At 42.1% G+C, this 27,962-nt stretch overlaps 1 protein-coding gene and 1 pseudogene across 3 annotated transcripts in view; one reads left to right on the plus strand and one right to left on the minus strand.

Moving 5' to 3' along the window:
• Positions 1-27,962, plus strand: part of CDK6 (cyclin dependent kinase 6) — a 214,192-nt gene that overhangs the window by 87,068 nt on the left and 99,162 nt on the right. For all 3 annotated transcript variants that reach the window (XM_006114476.5, XM_075922365.2, XM_075922366.2), the window contains exon 4: positions 8,618-8,785. In XM_006114476.5, coding sequence (XP_006114538.2) covers positions 8,618-8,785 — 168 coding nt within the window. The remainder of the gene's footprint in view (positions 1-8,617; positions 8,786-27,962) is intronic.
• Positions 3,047-4,321, minus strand: LOC149525429 (uncharacterized; annotated as a pseudogene).

The raw sequence follows: 27,962 nt of genomic DNA on the forward strand, positions 1-27,962 counted from the left end.
CCCAAAATGGTTCAATCATTTTTGCTGAATCTTAAAATAAACAAACAAAAAACAATACCTGTGGGTATAGACCAAATATATAAATCCTAAATTGAATGGTAAAAATGTGGCAATTATGGTCATCCTCTGAAAACAGGAGGTTAGAGTGGAAATGTGTATGCAACCTTAACTTTAGCAAGCACCTTGGCAACTTCTGTAATATGATCCGATGGTGGTAGGAATTGCAAAAATGCGGTGACAGATACTACTATAGTCTGTTTGCAAGTACACAATATCCTAGGAAAGATGAATTTATATACATTCGATAGATAATTGTTTATTACCCATAATAACTCGTTCTCCCAAGCTATCTGTCAGCACAAGTATCACCCTACTGTCTGGCAAGGTAGAGATTATAAGACTTTTCAACAACCTTTTGAAAGATGTTTGAGCAGCAATGTAAAGTATGCTATGGCCAGATGCCACAGGAAAGGTTTGTGGGAAAAAATAAAACAACATGCTACAATCTACTCTTTGAAGATGACAAGGGACCTTTTGCAAGGAATGTACTTTCATGTGCTTTGTGTGAGGTCTAGTACAGGAGTTCTCAGCTTTTTTCTTTCTGAGGCTCAACAAGCTATAAAAACTCCACAGCTCATTTGTGCTACAACAACTGTTTTTCTGCATATAAAATCCAGGACCCATGGTGCCATAGGGAGACTGGTGAAGCTAAATTGCTCAGGCTTCAGCTTTAGCACCGGTTGATGGTTTGGGGACTCAGGTTTTAGCCCCATGCAGTGGGGCTTCAACTTTCTGCCCTGGATTTCTGCCCTAATGTCAGCTGCGTTTTGTGGACCCCTTGCAGCTTTCCAGGGAACCCTGGATCCCTAGCTGAGAACTACTAATCTAGTAGATTGTAGAATCCCGTAATCACTCAGGTAAGAGTAAGAATTGGTAGAATAATTAATTGTGAAAAATAATCATTTAAATTTCTTTCTGATTTTTACCTTGATTTGTATAAATCTATTCACTATTTAGTAATTATTTATGCAAACATATGCCAAACATATGCCAAATTATGAATTGTTCATAAAACACTTGATTCAGTACATGGTGTATGACTGCTGACATATGTCACATGGCATTGTTTCTGCTCCCTGATTGAATGACTGAAAATTTAGAAGCAAGACAATAACAAATACTGATTAGCAAATGCCACTTTACTGACATGGACTCCTTCTGCTCACAAATGAGTTCAGGTAATAACAATATCTATTCCCCAAAGAGCTGTGTAAATAAATTCTATTCATGCATGTTTGCAAACAACAAGGAGCACAGGTATAGGATAAACAAAGAGTTGATTAGAATAAAAACTAAACTGGAATAAAAAAACCCAGAAAATACCCTGTATGGACAAATCTTGCTTTAGTTAGAAGATGGACTGAAGTATATGATATTTTTTCCTTCTTTAATTCATGTCACACTGACACTATAATAATTATCCACCATTTTTAGACACTTACAGCTTCAGGAAAAAAATTCCCCTTTAATTTACACTTTACTTGTGAAGTTTTTGTAGAGGGAGGTAATTCAAAGACATTCATCCATTTCTGGGTTTTAAAACATTCTGATGTCTCCTTTTTTAGTCCAGACTAAAAGAAAAGCATCTGATGTTTGAAACAGCAGATATTGCCTATAACTAATACTTGCAGAGCAGAATTGTCTTTACTGGGTTTGAAGGAGCAATGCAAAAAAATGTATAGGTGTTTGAAAAATAATTTTTGGCATGCTCAGTGAATGTGTAATTAGTTTACACACCTGGAAAAATCTGGGGCATGTAGAAGTGCCAGAAAGAAGGATCCTTTAGCAACCATTTTTCATATCCACTAAATTCACTACATGTACCATATCTCTTGATATGGAACTGAAATAAAATTTAGATGACTTAGACAAAAAATATGTACGGGTATGTCTACACTACCCCCCTAGTTCGAACTAGGGGGGTAATGTATGCATACCAAACTTGCTAATGAAGCCCGGGATTTGAATTTCCCGGGCTTCATTAGCATAAAGCCGGCTCCGCCATTTTTAAAAGCCGGCTTGTTCGAACCCCGTGCCGCGCGGCTACACGCGGCACGGGCTAGATAGTTCGAACTATGTAGTTATTCTGAACTATCTGTACGCCTCGTGGAACTCGCAGCACGGGATTCGAATAAGCCAGCTTTTAAAAATGGCAGAGCCGGCTTTATGCTAATGAAGCCCGGGAAATTCAAATCCCGGGCTTCATTAGCAAGTTCGGTATGCATACATTACCCCCCTAGTTCGATCTAGGGGGGTAGTGTAGACATACCCTATGTGCTTAAAGTAACCATGTGCTATAGTGACAAGGAGTCGTTATAGACTAACATATGTATTGGAGCATAAGCTTTTGTGGGTAAAGACCTACTTCATCAGATGCATATAGTGGAAATATCCAGAGGCAGGTATAAATATGCAAGCCAGAATTAGGCTAGAGATAATAAGGTTAATTCAATCAGGGAGGATGAAGCCCACTTTTAGCAGCTGATCTGGAGGTGTGAATACCAAGAGAGGAGAAGCTGCTTTTGTAGTTAGCTAGTCATTCACAGTCTTTGTTTACTCCTGAGCTGATGGTGTCAAACTTGCACATGAACTGTAGCTCAGCAGTTTCTCTTTAAAGTCTGGTCTTGAAGCTTTTTTGCTGCACAATGGCTACCTTTAGATCTGCTATTGTGTGTCCAGGGAGACTGAAGTGTTCTACAGGATTTTGTATATCGCCATTCCTAATATCTGATTTGTGTCCATTTATTCTTTTATGTAGGGACTGTCCAGTTTGGCCGATGTATATAGCAGAGGGGCATTGTTGCCACATGATGGCGTATATTACATTGGTAGATGTGCAGGTGAATGAACCAGTGATGGTGTGGCTGATCTGGTTAGGTCCTGTGATGATGTTGCTGGTGTAGATATGTGGGCAGAGTTGGCACCAAGGTTTGTTGCATGGATTGGTTCCTGAGTTACTATGGTGTGATGTATAGTTGCTGGTGAGAATATGCTTCAGGTTGGCGGGTTGTCTGTGGGCGAGGACTGGCCTGCCTCCCAAGGCCTGTGAAAGTGAGGGATCATTGTCCAGGATGGGTTGTAGATCACCGATGATGTATTGGAGAGGTTTTAGCTGAGGACTGTAGGTGATGGCCAGTGGTGTACTGTTTGTTTCTTTCTTGGGCTTGTCCTGCAGCAGGAGGCTTCTGGGTACACGTCTGGCTCTGTTGATCTGTCTCCTTACTTCCTCGTGTGGGTATCATAGTTTCAAGAATGCTTGTTGAAGATCTTGTAGGTGTTGGTCTCTGTCTGAGGGGTTGGAGCAAATGTGGTTGTACCTCAGTGCTTGGCTGTAGACAATGAATTGCGTGGTGTGTCCGGGATGGAAGTTGGAGGCATGAATGTAGGCATAGAAGTCGGTAGGTTTTCGCTATAGGGTGGTGTTTTTGTGACCGTCAGTTATTTGCACCGTGGTGTCCAGGAAGTGGACCTCCCGTGTAGACTGGTCCAGGCTGAGATTGATGGTGGGGTGGAAGCTGTTGAAATCGTGGTGGAATTCTTCCAGAGTTTCCTTCCCATGGGTCCAGATGATAAAGATGTCATCTATGTAGCATAGGTAGAGAAGGGGAGTGAGTAGACGAGAGCTGAGGAAGCGTTGTTCTAGGTCAGCCATAAAAATGTTGGCATATTGTGGGGCCGTGCAGGTGCCCATAGCGGTGCCACTGGTCTGGAGGTATATATTGTCACCAAATCTGAAATAATTGTGTGTGAGGATAAAGTCACAGAGCTCAGCCACCAGTTGTGCTGTAGCATCATCAGGGATACTGTTCCTGACAGCTTGTATTCCATCTATGTGTGGGATGTTTGTGTAGAGAGCCTTTACATCCATGGTGGCTAGGATGGTGTTTTCTGGAAGATCACCAATGCATTGTAGTTTTCTCAGGAAATCAGTGGTGTCACGGAGATAGCTGGGAGTGCTGGTGGCATAGGGTCTGAGTAGAGAGTCCACATATCCAGACAGTTGTTCAGTGAGAGTGCCAATGCCCGAGATGATGGGGTGTCCAGGATTTCCAAGTTTGTAGATCTTTGGTAGTAGACAGAATAACCCTGCTCGGGGCTCTAAGCATATGTTGATTTGTTCCTGTGTTTGTGTAGGGAGTGTCCTTAGCAGATGGTGCAGTTTCTTAGTGTATTCTTCAGTGGGATCTGAGGGATGTGGTCTGCAGAATTTGGTATTGGAGAGTTTTCTGACAGCCTCCTTTTGGTAGTCAGACCTGTTCATGATGACAACAGCACTTCCTTTATCAGCCTCTTTGATTATAATGTCGGAGTAGTTTCTGAGGCTGTGGATGGCATTGCATTCTGCATGACTGAGGTTATGAAGCAAGCGATGCTGTTTTTCCACAATTTCTGCCTGTGCGCGTTGGTGGAAGCATTCTATGTATAGGTCCAGACTGTCATTTTGACCATCAGGAGGAGTCCATGTGGAGTTCTTCTTGTGCTGTTGATGGGAGGGAATCTGTGTGTCAGTGCACAGTTCAGTGTTGTGTTGAAAGTATTCTTTGAGTTGGAGACTGCGAAAGTATGCTTCCAGATCACCACAGAATGGTATTATGTTTGTGGGGGTGGTGGGGCAAGAAGAGAGTCCTCCAGATAGGACAGACTATTCTGCTGGGCTGAGCGTGTAGTTGGATAGATTAATGATATTGCTGGGTGAGTTAGGGGTACCACTGCTGTGGCCAGTATGGTTTTAGACAGCTTACAGTCCTTTTTCCTCTGTAGGGAAGTGAAGTGTATAATTTGAATTAATGGAGATTGCCTATCTCCTAGAGCTGGAAGGGCCCTTGAAAGGTCATCGAGTCCAGTCCCCTGCCTTCACAGCAGGACCAAGTACCATCCCTGACAAATATTTTTCCCTAATGGCCTCCGCAGGGATTGAATTCACAACCCTGGTTTTAATCAGGCAAATGCTCAAACCACTGAGCTATCCCTCCCCTCTATGTAGTTCTCCTGTCTTATTTTAGTAAAGTCCGTTTCTATGGAAGGCTGGTTTTTTATGAAAGTCTCCAGATTGGAGAGCTCTTTTTTGATGTTTTCCTGATTGCTGTACAGGATGCTGATCAAGTGGTTCCTCAGTTTCTTTGATAGTGTATGGCATAATCTCTCACTGTGGTCTATGCAGTATGTAGATAGCAATGGAGTTTTCACCTTTAGTCCATTGGGTATGATGTCCATCTGTTGGCATTTGGAGAGAAAGATGATATCTGTCTGTACTTGTGCAAATTTCTTCATGAGGGTGGTGGATTTCCACTCCGTATGGCTAAATGCAGTGCCTTGCATGGTGTCAAGTATCAGAGGCTGCTTCTCCTCTCTTGGTATTCACACCTCCAGATCAGCTGCTAGAAGTGGGCCTCATCCTCCCTGATTGAATTAACCTCGTTATCTCTAGCCTGATTCTGGCCTGCATATTTATACCTGCTTCTGGATATTTCCACTTGACTACATGCATCTGACAAAGCGGGTCTTTACCCACAAAAGCTTATGCTCCAATACATCTGTAGTCTATAAGATGCTACAGGACTCCTTGTCGCTTTTGAAGATCCAGACTAACACAGCTACCCCTCTGATACTTGATACCATGTGCTATAGTGCTTTGCTGGATCAGCTCCTAAACTCCTAGAAGATTGATCCAAAAGCCATTGGGCTCTGGATCAGGCTATACAAGCACAGTGACAGAATATAAAACTTATTGATTATAACATAGATGTGTACACAAAATCATAATCACATTTTCCCCACAATTCTTCAAGTACAAAGAGAAACTACACAAACAGAAGTAGATTCAGTAACCACAGAGCTTGGCACTATGGTGAGGCAGTGTACCGTAAGGGGGTGTGATTTCTAAAGCGCATTAATGTGTTGCATATTTATCAGTCTATGTAGACTCTTCTGGTGTGCACTAAAGCACTCTAATGTAATACTATTTCAAACAGTACAGCATTAAAGCGTTCCAGCAGTGTACCCAGACCAATTAATGCACAAATGTTAACATGATTTATCCCTCTGTGTAGACAAGCCTTTGGATACATTATTGTCAGAGGCTCAACACATCAACCAGAACCACATTCAACAAAAGGTCTCCATTTTACATTTAAAGTGTGATGCACATGCAGGCTAATGGTTGACAGGGAGCATGGTTGATTATGGTGCCCCCCCCCCCATATGTAATTCAAAATAAAAACAATACTATACCGTAAAATCTCTTTTTTTTGTGTGTGTGTGTGCCCCTGCTTTGCTGGTGCCCTAAGCACATGCTTAGTCTGCCTATTGGGTAATCCAGCCCTGGCAGGGAGTAAAGTTAAAGATGTTGTGGTCACCTTTTTTGTGCATGTAAGTTTACACTTGAAATATTCCTACAGAATTTAATATGGGTGAAACAAATACATGTGTACAGAAATTATTCTAAAAGCCTCTAGAATATACTGAAGATTAATCATTTTTAAATGGTTTATTAAATCATTCTAAAGGATTATGTCCCAACTATAGAGACTAAATCCCAGAATGCAGTGACACTAAAAAGGACTTAGGCATTATGACAGATAACCAATGATATATTAGTTTCCTGTGTGATGCTGTATCTAAGAGAGTGAATGGGATCTTTGATTATGTATGATCAGTGGAATGTCAAATAGGAGTAAGGAGATGGTTTTGCCCTTGCATACAGCATTAGTGAGACCATCACTGGAATACTGCACTCAGTTCCAGTATCCATACCTCCAAAAGGATGTTGAAAAATTGGAAGGGTCCAGAAAAGAGGTACAAGAATGATTTGAAGCCTGAAAAACCTAATGAATATCAATAAAAAAAGTTTCTTTTTGACAATAAAAATGTTATAAAAACTGTCATAAAAACCTTGTGATTTGTGTTACCTAGTGCAGGGGTGGTCAATGGGTGGACCACAGTCCAAATCCAGACCACCAGACACTTTTGAACAGGCCCCAAAATCTTTATATATAGTAATTATTATCGTTGTTATTATTATTTTTTATTATTTTCCCTTGCATCTGGACCTTGACTATATCTTCACCAACAAATTTGGACCTTAACAAAAAACAACTGATTACCCCTTCCATAGTGTGTAGCATCCTTAGTCATGGACCAGGATCCCACTGTGCCAGATGCTACGCAAACATAGAACAAAAGACAGCTCTTGACATATTTTGTAAATTTTATATAATAGAATGAATATAAAAAGAAAAGGTTGACAGTGCCAGTTAGCTAAGATTTAGTATTCTCATACAGAGCCCAATCCTGTGCCCAGGGGAGTTAGTGCTAAGGCTTTCAGTGACTTCAGCTGGACAGGACCAATCAAACCTTTATTTAATGGGCTTATTTCTCCTTCAGTTATGTATTAGGTGGCTTGAGTCTCCCTTCAGTTACGTATTAGGTGGCTTGCAGAATAGCTGCTTTGCCAGCTTTGACAGGACAATTTGCGCTTCAAGTTGTTTTGAAGATTTATGGACATACCCGTATATACGCGAGTATAAGCCGACCCGAATATAAGCCGAGGCACCTAATTTTACCACAAAGGACTGGGAAAAAATATTGACTCGAGTATAAGCCTAGGGTAGGAAATGAGGCAGCTACTGGTAAATGTAAAAAATGAAGATAGATACCAATAAAATTACATGAAGAGATTGTGTATTAATTAATGATCATCTAATAGATCTCACCGGACAATAAACTTTACAGGCAGGGTTTTACCTTTTAGGACAAATTCAGTGCAAGTGCTTAAGATTTCTTGGTAGGAGAAATAAATAAATAAATAATGTTAAATATTAGAAGATCACAACACAGTCCTCAAAGTCCTCCCGCCAATCCAATGAGCCCCTGAAGGGACCTTTCCCAGGCCAGAGCCCCTCTCGGCTGCTCCCCGAGCCTCCCTGCCAGCGGCCCCGGGGCGAGGCCGCTGGCTCCGAGCAGCACCTGCGGGCGCACCCGCAACCCAAGCGGCCGGCAGAGGCTCCGAGCGCCCCGCGCAGCAACGGCCCCCGACACACGGAGCCCAGCCCTCTCCCGGCAGCGCCCCCCGCCCCGAGCGCCTCGGTTACCGGGGCCGGAGCTCCGGGCTCACGCGGCTAGACCCGGCCGGCGGCAGAGACGCGCTGAGCCCGCCCGCCTCAGTTCTCGAGACGCTGACTCGAGTATAAGCTGAGGGGGGCATTTTTCAGCACAAAAAATGTGCTGAAAAACTCGGCTTATACTCGAGTATATACGGCACTTTTCTACCCGAAAGAATTTTGTTTTATAATTTCTTTAACATGTAATGATCAGTCTTTACACTTCTGCTTCTCAATGACAGATAATTTGTTTGTTCAAATAAATTCAACTAGAAACAATCATTACCTTGGTAAGTACACCTGTTCAAATCAGCTGTGTCAAGCAACATCCTTTCTGTTTTATGTTAATAGGCACTTTTGTCTCTTCTGCATATATTCAAGTCAATAGTTATGCAATTTGCAGGAATAAGACTTTGCTTATTTGCCAGCTTGTGTTGATAACTATTGTTTGTGTTTAGGACATGATGCTTCAGCTGTTGCGAGGGCTGGATTTTCTGCATTCACACAGAGTGGTGCACCGTGATCTGAAACCACAAAATATCCTCGTAACAAGCAGTGGGCAGATAAAATTAGCCGACTTTGGCCTTGCACGAATCTACAGTTTTCAGATGGCTCTTACCTCAGTGGTAAGTTTCAAAATGCTATTTTTATCCTCAGTAATATGCTCTATTTCCTATGTTAATATAGTCAGTAGTTCCAGAGAATTATAACTGTGCTTTATTACTGATTATTGGCTCTGAATTACATAAGGACTGATTAATGAGGCTGAGATATGTACTTGTCTTTTAAGCATAGAATGGTGTTCTGGGAGCTCCCAAGTTATAATTCTTGTTATATTGACTCTATATGTACATAGCTTTGGGCCAGCCAATTAGGATATGGTTTTCAAACATGCTAACGTTATTTAAGAAAACAAGTCCAATTGTTTTCTGTTGGTGCTCTAAAATCACATTGGTACTTTGAAAAATCCCATACTTAGGGTTGCTATTTTACATATGCATGCACGTGGATTGTACTTCTTACTCCCATACTTTTCAGTTGTGATAATTAGTGAGTGAGTGATTATTAATGTAGATTAAACTGAAGATTAAATGTGCTACTAGTTTGGTTTTGTGTTCTGCTTGTTAGACTTACTGGGTAGGAATGGTGTCCCTAACCTCTGTTTGTCAGGGGCTGGAAATGGATGACAGAAGAGGGATCACATGCTGATTATCTGTTTCTGTTCACTCACTCTGGGGCATCTGGCATTGGCCACTGTTGGCAGACAGGATACTGAACTAGACAAACCTTTGGTCTGACCCAGGATGGCCATTCTTATGTTTCCCTTTGCCATCCTGAGTGCTATATTTACCATGACAGTGTCACTTTTACTTAGGACAAGAAAGATAGGATTTATAAGGAAAGACATTGAAAGTAATATCCATTATATTTATGTATTTTACTTTAGAAATTAATCCATTGATAAAAAGTAATCTGTTGCTATTTTTGCCCCTTTTCAAGCCAAATGGCTAATCAAAGTGGATGTTCCAGTTAGGAATCGAAATCAGTGATTAGAAATTGGTGATTAGGTATTTCTTTTGTCCAGTTTTGTTTATGGACAAAGTCCTGCATCTGTGCATACTGAGGGAATCAAATAGCAGGAAATAGCTTTCTTTTGCTCATAGCATCAAAGTCTTTTTAGCCTGCACCTCAACTCAGAAAACCTATCTTAAGCTTTTTTTCCAGAGTCAGATATGCTTTTTTCAGCCTCTGCTTTGGGCTGTCTCTCCTACTCAGTCTGTTCTTACCTGTTCACGTTTTCTGTGTATCCTCTCCCACACTTCCTGTGCCCCCGCATGGTTAGATTACTCAGTTAAACCCTCCATCCAACAGTGCTAGTTTGTGGACAAACTCTTTTAGGTTTTAACAAAATACAGGACTATGTAGCACTTTAAAGACTAACAAGATGGTTTATTAGATGATGAGCTTTCATGGGCCAGACCCACTTCTTCAGATCAAATAGTGGAAGAAAATAGTCACAACCATATATACCAAAGGATACAATTAAAAAAAAGTGAACACATATGAAAAGGACAAATCACATTTCAGAACAGAAGGGAGATGCAGGGGGCGGGGGGGGGGGGAAGGAAGGTAAATGTCTGTGAGCTAATGGTATTACAGGTGATAATGGATATCACATATGAAAGTGGGTCTGGCCCACGAAAGCTCATCATCTAATAAACCATCTTGTTAGTCTTTAAAGTGCTACATAGTCCTGTATTTTGTTTCAGCTACAGCAGACTAACACGGCTACATTTCTATCACTCTGGGTATGTCTACACTACCCCGCTAGTTCGAACTAGCGGGGTAATGTATGCATACCGCACTTGCTAATGAAGCCCGGGATTTGAATTTCCCGGGCTTCATTAGCATAAGCGGGGAGCCGCCATTTTTAAATCCCCGCTGCTTCGAACCCCGTGTAGCGCGGCTACACGGGGCTCGAACTAGGTAGTTCGGACTAGGGTGCCTATTCCGAACTACCGGTACTCCTCGTTTCACGAGGAGTAACGGTAGTTCGGAATAGGACCCTAGTCCGAACTACCTAGTTCGAGCCCCGTGTAGCCGCGCTACACGGGGTTCGAAGCAGCGGGGATTTAAAAATGGCGGCTCCCCGCTTATGCTAATGAAGCCCGGGAAATTCAAATCCCGGGCTTCATTAGCAAGTGCGGTATGCATACATTACCCTCCTAGTTCGAACTAGGAGGGTAGTGTAGACATACCCTCTTTTAGGTTTTGTTTTAAGTGTGGCCTCCTCAACTGTCTCTTAGTACTACTGATTTAAATGGAGGAGGGAGATAGTTATGTTTGTCCCAGGATATGAGAAAGACAAGGCGGGTGAGGTAATATCTTTTATACCAGCTTCTGTTGGAGGGAGAGAGAAGCTTTTGAGCTTACACAAAAGCTCTTCTTCAGGACAGAGTTTGTTCAATGAAATATATTACTCTTCAGCCACCCAATCTCTCTTTAATAAGGGAGTCATTCACACATCAGTTTAAAGAGATTTTATTCAGCTGATAACAAGATATCACCTGGCTTGTAGCAATATAATTAGTTAACTGCAAGGGCCCTACCACATTTGTAAAGCATGACAGAATGCTCTGGTTTCCTGCTTCAGCATGAATGAAGACAGAAAATTATATCATCATGTTATTAAACAGGAGGAAGCGTCTTCTGCATTTCAGACATGTGCAGACTGGCAAGTCACTGTTTTGGGTTTTTTCATGAATGTTTCTTAAAGACTGATTCGAAGACAATAGTTATCTTGCCGCTGATTTCAGTGGGGACTGATTCTGGCTCTTGGAAGTATTAAAGAAAGGGGTGGCAGTGGGCAGAGGGTAAGAGGCTCTCCTTAAACTTGCATAACTGTTGATATGTCAGCAGCTCATTCAGTCACAGCCAGTGTTCTCTATAAGCTGTGAGCTTGTGTGGCTGCTCAGGAGAAATTCAGATGTCACCTGGCTGATTAGCAGAGTGCCCAACTAGGTTTTGTGTTTCTATAGGTGGTTCACATTCATACATGCCTTGGTGTGCATAAAATTTTATTCTGCACATGCATGAAAAAAGTCCATACATTGTATAAAAGAGCTTTTTCATCCAAGCTTATAGCAATATAGCTCATTCCCAGCAATATGCTGGTATAATGGTGTCCACACAAGGGCTTCTACTTGTATAATTATTTTGATAAATCTTATACTTAGCTAAAAGAGTGATACAGATACACCTTCTTAAGTGTAGGATTAGCCTAACGTAATTGAAAACACTGCTTAGCTCCAAGCATAGAGGCAGTTTAGTGCCTTTAAAATCACATTGGCTGGCATGCTGTAACCTAGTGGGGACCCTTGTTTATAACGTGACCATCTATCATGATTATAAACATCATTATCCTTGTCTAAACTATGTAATTAATGGTGTTTAATACACATTACTTAATATGAGTTAGCTAACATATTAGTCTAAATGATGGACTTTATCTGTGTTTTGGTGATGTAATGTGTCATTTGCTATCTATTAAAAAGGAGTAGTCCTGTGGCACCCTCGAGACTGACAAAAAATATATAGAGAATCATGAGCTTTCGTAGGTAAAACTGTTCACTGATTCCATCCACGGGGAGCCTCAGGAAGTGGCAGCCGCTTCCCACGACTCCCTTTGGCTGGAAATAGCGAACTTGAGCCAATGAGAGTAGCGAGGCTCCATGGCTATGGCACCTTTAGATGAATAAACCAGAGCAGCCTGTTAGCAGCTTTCTCAACGTGGGCCACTTTGAGAAACATTGTTCTAGCAGTGTGTCAGTTAATAAAATTCCTACACTGTAGGGCTGTGTCTAGACTGGCCAGTTTTTCCGGAAAATCAGCCACTTTTCCGGAAAAACTTGCCAGCTGTCTACACTGGCCGCTTGAATTTCTGCAAAAGCACTGACGATCTCATGTAAGATTGTCAGTGTTCTTGCGGAAATACTGTGCTGCTCCCATTCGGGCAAAAGTCCTTTTGCGCAAAACTTTTGCGCAAAAGGGCCAGTGTAGACAGCTCAGATTTGTTTTGCGCAAAAAAGCCCCGATGACGAAAATGGCGATCGGGGCTTTTTTGCGGAAAGGCACGTCTAGACTGGCACAGACGCTTTTCCGCAAAAAGTGCTTTTGCGGAAAAGCGTTCGTGCCAATCTAGACGCTCTGTTCCGAAAATGCTTTTAACGGAAAACTTTTTCGTTAAAAGCATTTCCGGAAAATCATGCCAGTCTAGACGTAGCCTAGGGGTATAGGTTAGCGTATCATTCCTGTCTCTGCATCCTATTGCTTTTATGTGATAAAGGTACATTTTAAGAGCTATCACTGATCCAGTGACATGAGATCTCTGCATCATTTCTTTCAACAGAGAGCTTACAGCAAGATAAGCTACAAGAAACATCTTTTGAGGTATCAGATCAGTCCCAAGATACATCCACATTCTTTAGTCACAAAGGAACTCTTTAGATAGGACAAAAAGAGCTCACCATGAAAGTAATCCAGTAAAAAGAACTGATCTAGCCCTAGTTCATTGGGTGCTGCAAATGAGTAACTTCAAAGCAGTTTTTCAGTGACAGCCAGTTATTTCCACAATGCTAAAGAATTCTTCTGGCAGGTCAGTCTCCTGGGCATCATGTTGTCTTTTAAAGAAGAAATCTCTTGATACTTCGTCCAGTAAATGAATAAAACTTTCAGGATAATGTGACACATGTTTAGGGGGCAGAATACTAGTCCCAGCTGTGGGCAAACTAAAAAGTGATAGAGATCAGAAATAATAGTAGTAGACAGAATAATTCCTGGGCTTTTCCTCAAATGGGGAAGAATGAATCAGCCTTTCAATTTCTCATGAAGTTGGATTGTCTGTCTGATGGTCTTGGCTCTTGGGAGCATTTTGAATAGGTTTTGTGATAATAAGAGATGCAGTGAGGGTTGAAGAGAGAAGAGAGGTTGATATGGTTATGTAATTTTAGAGTTAAATGGGTAAGTAAATGAGCTGTTGCTTTTCTCTGTGGTTCAGAAAAATGGGCACTAAATTCTAGTTTGGCAACACTTGCCCTAGACAGAGGAGCAGGTCCACAACTGAAAATGGTAAGGCTAAAGTATAAAGAAAGAATAGTCCATTTAGTGTTCAGAATTGTAAATACGTAAGATTGCCATAGATAAAGGAAATGTGTATTAAATTGCTGGGTATCAGAGAGCGAAGTGAGATGAGCACATATAATTGTGATCAGAGCGTCTTAGCTCATCCTACTGCATATGTCGAAATTTTAAATAATAATTTAACTCCAGAAAAATTAAGCCAAACTGGAAAGAGTTTAGTGTTTGTAAAACACTCATAGTAGCCTTTTGGAAAGCTTGTGGTTTAGATTAGATGTCAGAGCTGCTGACTTTTTTCCCTCCCTGAAATGAAAACAAAATTGTTCTATTTTGCTATTTTTCCTTTTATGAATCTTATTTTTATAATTGCTCAAAGTTTGAGAGGGCGGAATCAGTTTCTCTGTTAATACACTAAATTGTTTATACTGAGATCAGCTGAAGAGACTGAGAAATTTTTAAAACCCAACATTTTCAGATTATGCTAGCGTTTTATTTGAGTATTTCTTCAGGATAAAGATTTTTCCATCCATTTCCTGGCAGTCAGTTCAGCACAAATGGTTTACAAGTCACATCATGCAGCAACTTGGATTTCATTTTGTTGGTATAGTGGCAAGGGAGCATAAAATAATTTTCACTAACTGGGCTTACTTTGTAAAAATAAATATATAAATTAGTTACAGCAATAAAAACATTAACAAAAAAGATAGAAAAAACACCCTATTTCAAAGAAGAATGAGTGCTTCTCTGTTTTCTACCAGTGTTACACTGTAAGATGCTAACCATCTGGTTAGTAAATAATGTGGATGTAAGACAGTGGTGGGCAACCTGTGACCCAAGGGTGCATGCGGCCCATTGGCATTCTGTGTGTGGCTCATGAGACATTTTGTTTACTGTTGACCACATGCAGGGTTGCCAGATTCCACTGGTTTCCATCCAGGTTATTTTTTTCCTACCAGTATGACTAAAGTGACGCACACGTAAAACAAGGGCATGTGAAATGAGGTACACGCTGATTGCACACAACATTGACTATGAGAGCCATGCACTCCCTCTGCATCCAAAGAGTTAGTATGGTTCAGTGGGCACATCCTGCAAAAGTCTAGATACACAAGCACAGTTAGTAAAATTACCCTATCCTGAGAGACCATCTTGGTTAAAATAATCTTGCAGCCCAATGAGATGGAGGGCCACTCATTTGGCCCACCCACTAAATTAGGTTGCCCATCGCTCATTTAAGCCCTCATCACAACTAATATATGAGGGTATGTCTACACTACCACCCTAGTTCGAACTAGGGTGGTTAATGTAGTAATTCGAAGTTGCAAATGAAGCCCGGGATTTAAATATCCCGGGCTTCATTTGCATCTTGCCGGGCGCCGCCATTTTTAAATCCCAGTTAGTGCGGACTCCTTGCCCACAGAGAGAAGCAAAAGCTTATAGGTTAATGTTATAGACTACATGCGTCTCCCCCCCCTCACCAGTAAATATTTTAGCAGGCTGGCCAGAAGCCCGGCTCAGTCCAGCTTGCACTGGGTCTGGGACCTTTCCCTGTTGAGGCTCTTCATTTAAAGTGTATTAGGAGCCGGGTGGACAGGTAGGCCGGCTCAGTCCTGGCTTGCTCCAGGTCCAGGACCTACGCCTGCTGTGGCTCTGCATTTAAAGTGTATTAGGAACCAGGCGGGCAGGCAACCCGGCTCAGTTCCAGCTTACACACACACACACCGCCCCGAAGAGCTGCTGCCACCCCGCCCTGCTGCCTCTGTATCTGAGGCAGCAGTGCGGGGCAATAGGCAACCAGTCTGCAAGGGGAACTGGTTTTTAAACTGGTTTCCCTTGAGGACCAGCTCACGCCTGCCACCCCATTTTGATAGAGAGGCAGCAGTGCGGAGTGGCAGGGGGATCCTCAGGAGTGGGGCCGGAGCACACTGACATATGGGAGTAAGTAGGGTTGTAGATAGAGCCATCAGGGCAGGTGTCCTGGGTCTTGCACTTTGGGAGGACTTGGGAGTTACCAAGGGGCCTGGCACCAGAAGCAGGGGTCAGGTCTGTCCCTTCACTCACAAGCAGCAGCAGGAGTCACAGGAATCAGAGTGACCCAGACCCAGTCTGCTCAGTTGCATTTCATCACAGTGGTGGGAAGACGAGTGACTTGGCTCCTGCCTGTCCCTCCCCCAAGCGTCGCAGATGGGAGTTGTGCTTGAGGGAACACTGCAGGGCTGAGGCCAGATTGCTCCACTTTTTGCAACTACAGTGAGTGCAGGGAAGGGCCTGACCCCTGTTGTCGGTGCCAGGCCATGTCACTCGGAGGGAGACGCTTGAGAGAACGGGTGCAATAGGGACAGGCCCAGAAAAAGGTAGGCCAGGAATGGAACAGGGGTGGGCAGAAGCATGGAGGGGGCAGAGCAGGAGCTGGGCTTTTGAAAGGGGCAGGGCCTGAGGCAGGGGGGTGTCCTAGGCCCTGCACTCCCAAGGAGATGGCCCTCCTTACAGAGCTCTGTGTAGCTGAAAAGTTCGTCTCTTTCATCAACAGAAGTCAGTCCAATAAAAGACATCACCTCACTCATATATGATTTGCTTCTTCTAGTCTTTCCTGTGGTGAGAAAATACCTAGTCTTGAACTTAGATCTCCAGTTCTGTAGCTCATAGCACTTCCCTCCAGTATTCCCAGCTGGACCTCAAAAGGAAAATGAGTCATGCATGAATGTCCAGGAAATCAAAATATGTGCTATTGAATTCTAGAATGCTGCTAAAAGAATGTGTGTATCCTGGAATGCAGTATGATTGTAACTAGCTGCTTATCTAAAGTTTGTTGTTTTCAAAATCTGCGATAAATAACAGTCCTGTAAATTCAAGACTCTCAGTTTCACCCACAAGAAGGTTTTAACTTGTATCGTGTAGTTATTGTCTCAGAATTTCCAGAACTAAAAGGCTGAAATCACAGTGCCAGTTGGAAGGACGATCTGCTGTCTTTTGGAGAATATACTTTAAAACTGCACACAGTGGAGATTTTCTTTTTTCTTCATAGTACAGTATCTTCATCTTCAGCAATATGGTAATTTCCCAATTAACCTTAGTGGGATCCGTCCAAAGCAGATGGCTTTTTTTCTGATTTTCTTGCCATACAAAAATTAGTTCTACTTACTGCTTTCATTTTCAACTAGGGATGTGAAAGTTTAACCAGGTTACCAGCTAACTGGTAAGAATCACCAGAAACCGGTGATGCCTCTCGGTTCCAGTTAACCAGTAACCGATGGGGGCTGGAGTAGCTCCCTGTCACGGGCAGGAGACTGTTCCTACTCCACAGGGAGCCTGCCAAGCCGCAAGGGCTGATCTCGTCTTGAGCAGCCCCGGTCTGCAGTGGACACAGGCCGGGGCTGCTTCGGTGTTGATAGCAGTCTCTGTCTACAGGAAACCTGGGCCCACTGCAGACAGGACCTGCTCCAAGGGGACTGGGGAGCTGGAGACGGTGGCAGTCCCAATCCCCATGGGGGAGCTGGGTGCTGGAAGCTGGTGGCAGCCCCAGGTTGGAGTGGCCCCTACCCCGGATCCCACTTTAGTTAGTTAACCAGTTAGACATTAGGCTAACCTAATATTTAAGCAGTTATCTGATTAACTGGGATAATACAACCTTATCTTCAACATCTAAGAAGTTCACTCAAATACGGAGCATCCACTTTACAACCCTGCTATACCCTCTACAGATTAGGTAGAGGCACAGAGGCTGCACAAGGAACTCTCTCCCTGTCTCTCCTGGAGGGTGCGCTGAGCTGGCCCTGAATAGGCAGGTTGAAAAAAGGACACACTGGGAGGTGATGACCAAAAGAAGAGCTAATGGATCCACGCTCTCCCAGATTCAGTAGTCTAAAATCCCTGCAGAGGTTGCAAAATCTACTATGCTAGCATATTTAGTTGCCAATGGAGGCTCCTATGTTTAAACTGCAGTCTCACAGCTGGCCCACGTGCTGAAGGGTTAAGTTCCAAGGATGTTAAAAAGCCATTAATTAGGTAACCATGTAACTGCTGAAAATCAAAGCAGTTACACACTGTGGGCTCTGCAATATAAAGCTTATACTGCAGAGCCCACAACACAGCTGGCTCCCCAGGAGCAGGGCCGGCAGCCATTGTGTGTCACCAGCCCCAGTCCCAAGGAGATACCTGCACTTTGGACTCTGCAGTAGAAGCTTTATACTTCAGAGTCTGTAGCGTGGGGCAGCAGCCAGCTCCCCGGGAGCCTGCCGGCCCCACTCCTGGGGAGCCAGCTGCGGTGCTACCTCTGATACAAAGGAAGTAGTGTGGAGCAGCAGCTTGCTCCTCAGCAGCCAGTGCATGCTGGGAGCTGACTTTTAAGCTGGCTCCCTTCTCTGCTCCTGGCTCCCCGCCCTGCTTCCAGGGAGCTGGCTGCCACCCGGTGCTGTGAGCTCTGATACAGAGCCAGCAATGCTGGTGGCAGCCAGCTCCCCAGGAGCGGGGTTGGGAGCCTGTGTGTAATCGATACAGTAACCAATAAGTTCATGCTTATTTGTTTTATTATTACATCCCTACTCCCTATCCCTATAGAGTTCTCCACAAAAAGCCCTGTAATTCAGGTTTTGTCCAGTAAGAGTTAATTTTCATAGTGCAGATACAGGGCAGCTGAAGGAATCTGGAATGTGTTGCCCAGGGAGGTTCTTTCCATTGCATGCACTTGATAATGAGAAATATATTTAGTGATGTATCTCCACAGTCATCTTAAAAATAAAAATCATTTTCAGTGAGCAAAACTTCTGGCTGACATTTATTTATATATATATATATATATAGCTAGAATGAGTACATTCATGTTGGCTGTTGTGGATCATGTGGCTTGGATGTGTACACAAAAGATAATGAAAAGAGTTGATTGTTCAGGTCAGTGACAGTTTTATCTAAGGCTGATACAGTGATATATATAACACACTCTTACAAATATAAACAACTTTGTTAAAAGAATGTTATTTAGGTTGAACAGTCAAGCATGCAAGAACTAGGAAATATTAGAATAAAGGTTGCATTTGCTCATATGCATTGTGACAGTCTTCCCAAAATCAGACAGGAAGTGCCTACATTTTCAAATGGGACTAGAGATTTTGGGTGCCCAACTTGAGAACCTTAAAGAAGTTGAAATTTGGCAGAGGACTAATTATATATACAGAGACAGTGCAAGCAAGCAAGTAAACATGAGAGAAGACGTTATTATAAACTTGTAATTTCAGAAATAGGTCCTAAAGTTAGTTTCCTGAGTATGGTACATATTTAGGAACCTAATGTAAGTGGCCTGATTTTGAAAAGCAGCAGCAGCAGCTTTTCAAAACCCAGCAGCTCCCACTGAATTTTTAAAATCTAGGCCATAATCATTAAGTCTGTTACTGCTTTCGGATCATAAAGCTTGTGAGTATATTTGTGATTTTTTGAAATTTTTGTTGAGCATCTTTCTTTACCAAATACGTTTTCAGACAAAATAACTATCATATTTTTAATTACCTACCTCCCAAGTTCTCGGTTCAGGGCTCTATGCTTATGCTGACCATATGTCCTGATTTTTCCAGGACAGTTCCGAATTTAAATACTCTGTCCCAGTGCCCCATCAATGGGCAGAAGGAAGGCAGGGGATGGAGCAAGTCATGTGTGAGGGCACAGAGGAGTGTGAGGAGAACTCAGGCAAAGGGTGGTGAGGGGTGGGCACCAGGGAGAAAAGGGGAATGAGGGCAGGGGCAGTGAGAGAAGGAGGGAGGCACCAGGAAGGTGAAGGTGACAGAAGATAGTGGGGGTGAAGCAGAAGGATAGACACATGGAGGGGAGGGTTGGGCACCACAGGATAGAGGAGAGAGGTAGGGCAGGTGGGTAGAGGGAGTTGTTAGAGGGGATGGTGAGGGGTAGCTACAGATGATCAGAGTGAGACTAGAGGAGGAGTGGATAGAGGGGGGAAAAGAAGGGCTGGTACAGGGGAGGGGAGTGAGAAGGGCAGGAGCCAGGACAGCAGAGGAGGCTGAGGGGTGCAGGCCAGCAGACACCAAGGGAGCAGACGGGGTGAGGAGAGGGTGGGAGACATGGCAGCAGAGAGAAAAGAGAGAGGTTTATAAGATATTTATTAATAACTTGGGTGCCACAGTAGCGCACATCTGAACAAGCACACATAAATTCAGTACTGGTGCACAAGACCAAATTCACTCTGCTCACGGGAGGAAAATCTTAGAGAGAACACTTCCCCCAGCCTCTCCCCCCAACTTAATGCAATGCAAACTGGGTTAATGCAATTGCAGGCAAGTTGCATGGCAGGTCCTATGGGAGCCAAACCCATCCCTATTGGTGGGTGGATGGTGGGAGGAGTTCTTAGAGGGGTCACACGTAGGGTTACCAGGTAGACCCTGCCAATAAACCAGACATACTTGATCATGCTGGGGGGGGGGGGACTGGCCAAGAGGGGGATGGAGTTGGCCGGGAGGGGGGAGGGCGGGAAGCAGAGCTGGTGGGGGAGAGGTCCGGGGGCTGCGGGGCTATCCAGGAGGAAGGGGGGAGGGAAGCAGAGCTGGGAAGGTCCAGGGGCTGGCCGGGAGGAACGGGGGTGGGGCTGGGAGGAAGGGGGGCCAGGAAGCAGAGCTGGGAAGGGTTGGGGGTCACGGTGCTGGACGGGAGTAGGGGGGGTCTGGAGGAAGGGGGGCAGGAAGCGGAGCTGGTGGAGGGGAGTGTAGCCACTGACCGCAGCCGGAGTCCAAGGGGCCGCGCCCCTGGCAGGCACTCCCTCGAGTTGCTAGTAGTAGCCAGGCGGGAGGAGTGTCTGGGAGCCACTCCCCCTGCCCGGCTTCTGCATGCAGCCAGAGGCTCCCAGCGCCAATCGCAGCCCCGCCTCTCAGCTGGGAGCCTCTGGTTGCATGCAGAAGCCAGGCGGGGGGAGTGGCTGGGAGTCCCAGCCCCAGTCCCCATCCCCCAGCCCACCCTCCCCCTCTCCGGGCTTGTGCACGTGACCACAGGCTCCTAGCGCCAATTGTGGCCCTGCCTCCCAGTCACTCCCCCACCCGCGCCAGGCTTCCGTCCGGCGCCCAGCCGGGAATTCAGAAAATACCAGACATTGCACATGTCTGGTATTTTCTGAATTTTTCTACCGGACAGACGGTGCAAATACCGGACTGTCCGGTAGAAAACCGGACACCTGGCAACCCTAGCATACAACATCCTTTATTTCTGGTCATGTGTCCATCTTGACCTGAGGAGTACTACCTCCAGGGGTGGGACTTCTTATGGCAGGGGTGTGTGGCTAACATGTCCCTAATTTTAGTTCAGAAAATATGGTCACCATATCTATACTTCTATTCCATTACAGCTGATATCATCATCTAAGCATTGCAGAGAATGCAGCTCCGTGTTTTGATTCAGTTCCAGGTTTATCTTGAAATGTAAAAAGTCAGGTTTATCCTGAAAAAAAAGCCAGGTTTATCTTGAAATCTAAAAAGCCTTTCAGTTAGCCTTTCATAGGAAGTGAATTACTTGCTGTAAACAAGCAAACTGGCTCTATGTGAGAATATCTGCTATGTCAACAACATTGCTGCATGGAAGCTGAAACTAATGGGGGGTATGGACTATGATCATTGTGCTTCTCCAGGCTGACTTGGGTATGTTTGCGTTAGTGTGTTACTCCAGTGCAAACCTGTAGCATAGATGCACCACACTGGTCTGAGTGAGGTCCACTCTAGCTTAATGAGCTGCCCAGTGCACCTACGTTTGTGCAGAAAAGTATTTGGTATAAGCCTCAGACACTGTTCCAAAAGTAAATCTATAATGAAATATTCTTTTATTTCCTTCTCTGTTGTTTCCCTTCATTTTCTTTCATTTCCTGGCAAGTACATAAGATCAGAGATTTTTTTTTAATTGTAACTAATGGTACCAGGATTGATTTATGTTTTTTCACATTGTTGTTCTAACATGTAATCCTTGTTGAAAGAATGGGGATCTGCTTTAACCTGGCTGGAAAAGATATATGAACTCAGGTTATTGTAATTTTGCCTCTTTACTATAAAAAATAGCTCAGCTGCTCTGTGGCCTGTCTTTTTACTATATTATGAAACTGTTGTGCAGTGCAGGAAAACATTGTTTAAAACTGTTTTTATGTTGTTTTTGCTTTCCATCTAGCCTCAGGCATAAGGACTACTTTTTGAGGTGGTTGGGATTAGAGTTATAAAAGCAATATGATTGTTTGATATGCTTTCAAACTGCTATTCCAAAACTGTTCCCACATCATTTTATTTTCATTCCTAAAATATTAAAGTAACCCCTGCAGGAAGCACTCAGAGCCTCAGTTTGTGATCATGTTGTAGCTATTAAAGATATGCAGGGTTGGGCCTAGTTCTTACTTGGATGGGAGATAGCCAAAGTGTTACAGGAAGTGATGTAGGTGAGTCATTACATGGCATTTTTCTGTCTGAATCACTGCTACTTCCGAATTCCCACATGGTGCTAAGAGGCACCGTGCTGCTGCAGGTGATATCTATAGAGTGGGACATATTAAAATTGAAGCACTGGCACTCTTAATAGAGGAGGTAGCCCTAATTTTCCTGTAGGTCCTGGCCAAATTCCAGCTTCAGAATTTACTGAAATTGAAATTCCCTTCTGTAGTTTCAGTTGGAGTTTATGCTTAGGGTTAGGGTTATGCTTATTCATCTAAAGCTTATGCTTATTCATCTAAAGCTATAATGCAGCTGTGTAGTGTTGCTAGTGGAGAATGCTAACAACTTGCATTTAATGGAATCAATGCTTTCTAGGAACTGTTAGATTGGCTAGTCCATCTCTGTGTTAGTTCAAGGCTCTTGTTTATTCTATATTGTCTAATGTTGTTTTGTCTCATTTTACCTGCATATATGCCAAGCAACAAAGGTTTTGTAGATTCCACTGGGAGACTTTTCCAAAGCTTTATATATCTTGCTGTCAAAAAGTTTTCCTGATATGCAACGTATATTTTTCCCTTTCTTAATTTCATCCCATTTTCCCCCATTTATTGTGGTTGCTCATCTGCAAGGCTGAAAACATAGGCCAAGGGCCTTGCACATCTGGGTAATGTAACTGGTTTTATTTACACACATACATCAGTCCTGGAACAACCTTACAATCAAGACCCTTTTGCCTGAGTTTGCACATGCCACTCAGAGGTAGAATATCCAAGATCTGAACCAGAGGTTTTGATTTAACAGTTCATCACATTAGCAGTAGTTTAGTACAAGCATAGATAGCGGAGCCTGAGCTTGGAAAGAGCTATACTCTCATAACTTATAGGGGAAAAAATTGCTTGTTCCATTCCTCACAGATTGTCAGTTATATATACAGTGATGGCCTGAACAGGTTTTGTGGCATTAAAGCGAAGGGGCAGAAGCCTCTAAAAGCCACTGACATTGCACCTAATAAACCAAAGTAATTCTTACAAAAAATGTAACATGAATAAACCTAGAAGACCACCAGTTTCAGTATCTCCTTTGAACAGAAATGGTTCTCTGGTGCCATGGAGTCTTGACAATAGTCCCCACAGCGCACATTCTACTCTTATCTTACTAAAAAGCAAAAATGCATGTTTTCTGTAGTGACCAATGCAGGGTTTGTTTTAGTTTCATTTTCACTTTCACCATTAAGGGTGGAGTATGCCACTGGAATAATGCAGGAGCACTAGTGTTGGCAGGATGCATTTCTTTGTGAATAATGAGGCTTGAAATGGTCCAAACAAGCATTTGATTTTATTTATTTTTTGAAAATCCACCTTTTTATTGATTCATTATGGCATGAAGATTAGTCAGTAATTGCACCTTTGTGAATGAAATTTAACTTTTGAGTTTTACTTTCACAGAAATATTTGTAATATGACCCAGAGAGAGAGAGAACTTCTAGCAAAGAAACTATTTGATTCCCACTGTGTTCAGGGAAACAGGACTTTATGTGCCTATTTTTTATAAATAAATGGAATTGCATCCAAGACATACCTGACTCTGTCATCAAGACTCCACATATTGGCTAATTGCTCATATTGGAAGAGGTAACAATATTACAGGTTAAAGACTATTCTATTTTTAGAAGCTATAGTACATCCTTTGTCTGTATATACAGTTAACTGAGCCAAAGTACTGTATATCCCATTCAAGTAAAGTTGCAGGTAAGGCTAAGATTTAGTCACAGGTATGTTTAATAAAAGGTAGGGATAGATCACAGGCAATAAAAAAAAAGTCCTGTCCAGAATGTGATTTTTTTCTAAAAATACCCCTTTACTAAATTTTATTTCAAAGTCACGAAATCCATGATTTCTGTGATTCCCCCATGGAAAAACTTGCAATCTTAACTATAGGTTAAGTGTTTTTGATAGGTCGATGAATCTGGTAGACTCTTTGATATATTACTTCCTATGAAAAGAAGATATAAGCTTGAAAACAGTAAGATGCTGGCAGGTATCATATGTTTAGTGTACATTCAGGAAATATCTCAGAGCTTCAGTCAACTGAAAATTTCTGTAATGGTGTGACATCATCTAAATACCACTACAGTGCCATACTTCTTGAGAGGATGAGAAAACAATATAGCTATGCCCACTGAGTCGATGGATAGGTACCAAAATGCCTCACAGTCCTCCCATATGATCCTTCAAGATGGCTACAGTTTTGTCATATTAGTTAGTTATGTCTAACTAATCTCTAGTTAGAAATAACAAAGGGTATTCTAGGACTGCATCTTAAAATACCAACCGCATCATTCTGGAATAAGTGCTAATATTTATCTTGTCACTTTTACTGAATTCAAAGCTGATAAACTTCCTGGAAAAGATAAACCATCTATTTTCTTCATTTTGGAATGTTGACATGGGTACTTCCTAGGAGGAATTTTCTTTCTTGATTTGTTTCAGTGTGTGGCAGATCAGTAGTTTTTCAGGAAAAAAACAGGGCTTTCTGCGTGAAAAGCAATTCTCTCTCGCCTTTTTTGTAGTGCTTTTTATTCTTCAGTGCAGTTTAGCCCTCAAAGTGCTGATGATGGGGCATGACTTGAACTGTATATTAGAGCTGATCAAATATTTTCAATATATTTGAAATTTTTATAGGAAAAAAATTGGTGAAAAAAATGCACATTTTGACCAACTCTAGGTATTAGACAGAACATCACTATTTAATATAGTATAATATGTAAGGAAAAATAAAATTAATAGCTGTAGATAGAATTCTATTCTTTGCATAATATTCATGCATTAGATGATGTCAATGCAATTATGAAGATACGTACTTCTGTCACCACTGCTGTAATTTTAATGGCAATACCCAACTCCGGGGATTACGAGTAAAGGAGTTCTTTTGGAACCATATTTATTTGGAGATAAATTTGGTTGATTCTTTTTATGTGCTGTAGGGATGTAAATGGTTAACCAGTTAACTGGTAAGCATCACTTTTAACAGTTATTTAATCAGCTTAATGGATGAGGCTTACTGGTTCCAGTTAGCCAATGGGGACTGGAGCAGCTCCCCACCTGTCTTGGGCAGGGAGCTGCTCCAGCCCTAGGGACCCACCACAGGAAGGGACTACTCTGAACAACTGTCTGAAGCAGCCCCAGTGCATAGCAGGCCCTTTTCTGCTCCACCGCGGGTGGAGCAGCCCTTTTCTGCAGTGGGAAGGCTGCTCCACGGTCCTCCCACCCATCCCCTTTAATCGGTTAGCTGGTTAAACATGACGTTTAATCGGTTAACCAATTAAATGGGAGTTTACATCCCTATTTTGCAGTGTTTCATCTAGCATTTGAAAGGACAAAATCACATATATTAAAATCAGTTTTGAAATTAGGACGTTTGCAAGAAAATATAAATATCATGGCTTATAATTTAGGGTAAGGTTGGTCTAGATGTTGTGTTTACATTAAGAATAAATATAATTCTAAACATGCAGAGGGGATCAGAAGTAGATATGTATCTTTCTTAATGTAATGGCATTTTGGATTTGCTTTCATTTTGTTAACATATGTATATTCAGGCTTTGTAAATAGGTTTGCCAGATGGTTTCGACAAAAACACCGGACACACTTGACATTACATCACAATCTACATTACATCTTATTTAGAAAATTCTGGACATTTATATTTTCTCATTTATATTTTCTCAATTTGTTTCCCGAACAGAAAGTTCAAATACTGGACTGTCCGGTTCAAAACCAGACACCTGGCAACTCTATTTGTAAAATCAAAAACATCTTTGGAAGTATAACTGCTTTAAAGTCTATATGAACTTGGTTGTTGTTGCTTTAATTGCTATTGCAGCAACCATGAAGTCCAGATCCCTCAGCTGGTGTAAATCAGCATAGTTCCATTAGCTATGCCAGTTTACATAGACTGGGTGATCTGGCCACTTTGTGCTTCCATTACTTTTACTTCAGAAGTTGAAACTTGTAATTAAAGATTTCCTTTTTTCTTTTATTGTCTTCCATCTGTAGCTTTTTGAAAGAGTACTCTTGCTTTGAAATACAAGGGTCTTTTTAAGTTAATAGACTCATGACTGGCAAGTTTCAGTGCAGCTAAGACATGGTTAGTTTTAAGTAATTCATGACATTAAGGACTATCTGCACCTTATGTAATTTAATCACTAGAAGAATTAAATAAGGAGGGGCCTGTGCGCGGTATCAGTTCTTGTGGGAAAATATGCTTCAGTGACTTACTGGCACTGGTTTTGGAATGTGGTATTTAAAAGTACCTTTTTACAGTGGGAAAGAATTTGGTCAAGAATAAACAGTCTGACCTTGTTAAATGGACCAAAGTCTGTACATAACCTAGTTCCAGAAAACTAGTTTTTACCAGTTTGTGAGGGGAAAAAAAGTTGTAATAAATGCAACTAGACTTTATAGAGGGGAAAAAATCCTGGGTATGCTGTAAAGCCAAAAACGTTCCTATAAAATTACAGACTTTTTCTAGGTCACTGCAACTTGGCCATATGCTATAAAAATTATTTGTACTGTAATTTATGACACATTACAAGCGGTGTCATATGCAGTAGCCAGATGGACCCATGTCATTTTAGGAATGAGAAAACAAGTTTCAACATAAAAGCTATTTGTACTAAATACAAATTTAAATACAAATGGATTTACAATAAAAAGGAATTTATCTTGAAGGTTTTATTTTAATTACAAAACTCAGTATCCGCACCATTTTGTTCATGGAGAGTAGTTTGATTTACAAGCCTCCTTATTATGTACTCTGCTCATACAAAAATGGTTATGACAAGAGGGATAAGAATCAGAACCAAGTAAATTTTGTGGATTAATTTCCGGCTTTTAGAATTGACTGAAGATTTTGCTCAAAATTAATTGAAGCACAAATATTGAAGTTCAGGTATGAAATTGTAGCTCCAATGAAGTCTGGGATAAAACTCCCTAGAGTGGAGCCAAGGTTTCACCCCAGGTGTTCATGTGCTGGATGAACAATGTGGTCACCCTCTGTGGTCAGATATTCAACTTTTCTCTAGAGCAGGAGTCTACCAATAACAGCAATGACCTTCAGAAAAAAATATCCATGTTAATATCCAGTTCAAGAACTCTTACCACAGAATTCTTGCAGACACTTTACAACATACAGTCCCTCTTTTGTTTCCAGTGTTAAAACAACAGAGTCAAAGTAACACATTAAACATCCCAAGGCTTGCATGTAGTACATTTTTAATGCATAAATGAATGAAAGGTCCTACCATATCTCAAGAATATGAAGACACTCTCCTTCTTTCCGAAGAACACCCTGCATACATCTTTAAATCATAGTATTAGCTAGCTGAGATCCCGTAACTTAGAAATCTGAATGTTATGAAAATAAAATGTGTCTAGTAATTCTGATTACCAGTTTAACTATATAGAGGCAGCAGTGTTTCCCTCTGCTGAAAAATTAAATTCAACCCACAACTGTACATAAGAGATAGAAAAATAACTTTAGACAAAATCAATATATTAAAGAAAAATATGCTTGTAAGAGGTAAGTACAGGTTAAAAATTAAGGTACATGTTACTTTGTGTCTTGACAGGCTTAAATAAAGAAGCCGTTATAAGTCAGAAAAAGTGGAGCATGCTCCTCTAAATGTAAACATTGTTTTCTGATTTTAATAGGAGATGGAAACGTATGGGAGATGGAGAGCTTTGCCTGAGCTTCCTGAATTCTCTTTTCT

Source organism: Pelodiscus sinensis, chromosome 2 (genome assembly GCF_052426305.1).
Source record: "Pelodiscus sinensis isolate ZL-2025 chromosome 2, ASM5242630v1, whole genome shotgun sequence".
Lineage (NCBI taxonomy): Eukaryota > Metazoa > Chordata > Testudines > Trionychidae > Pelodiscus > Pelodiscus sinensis.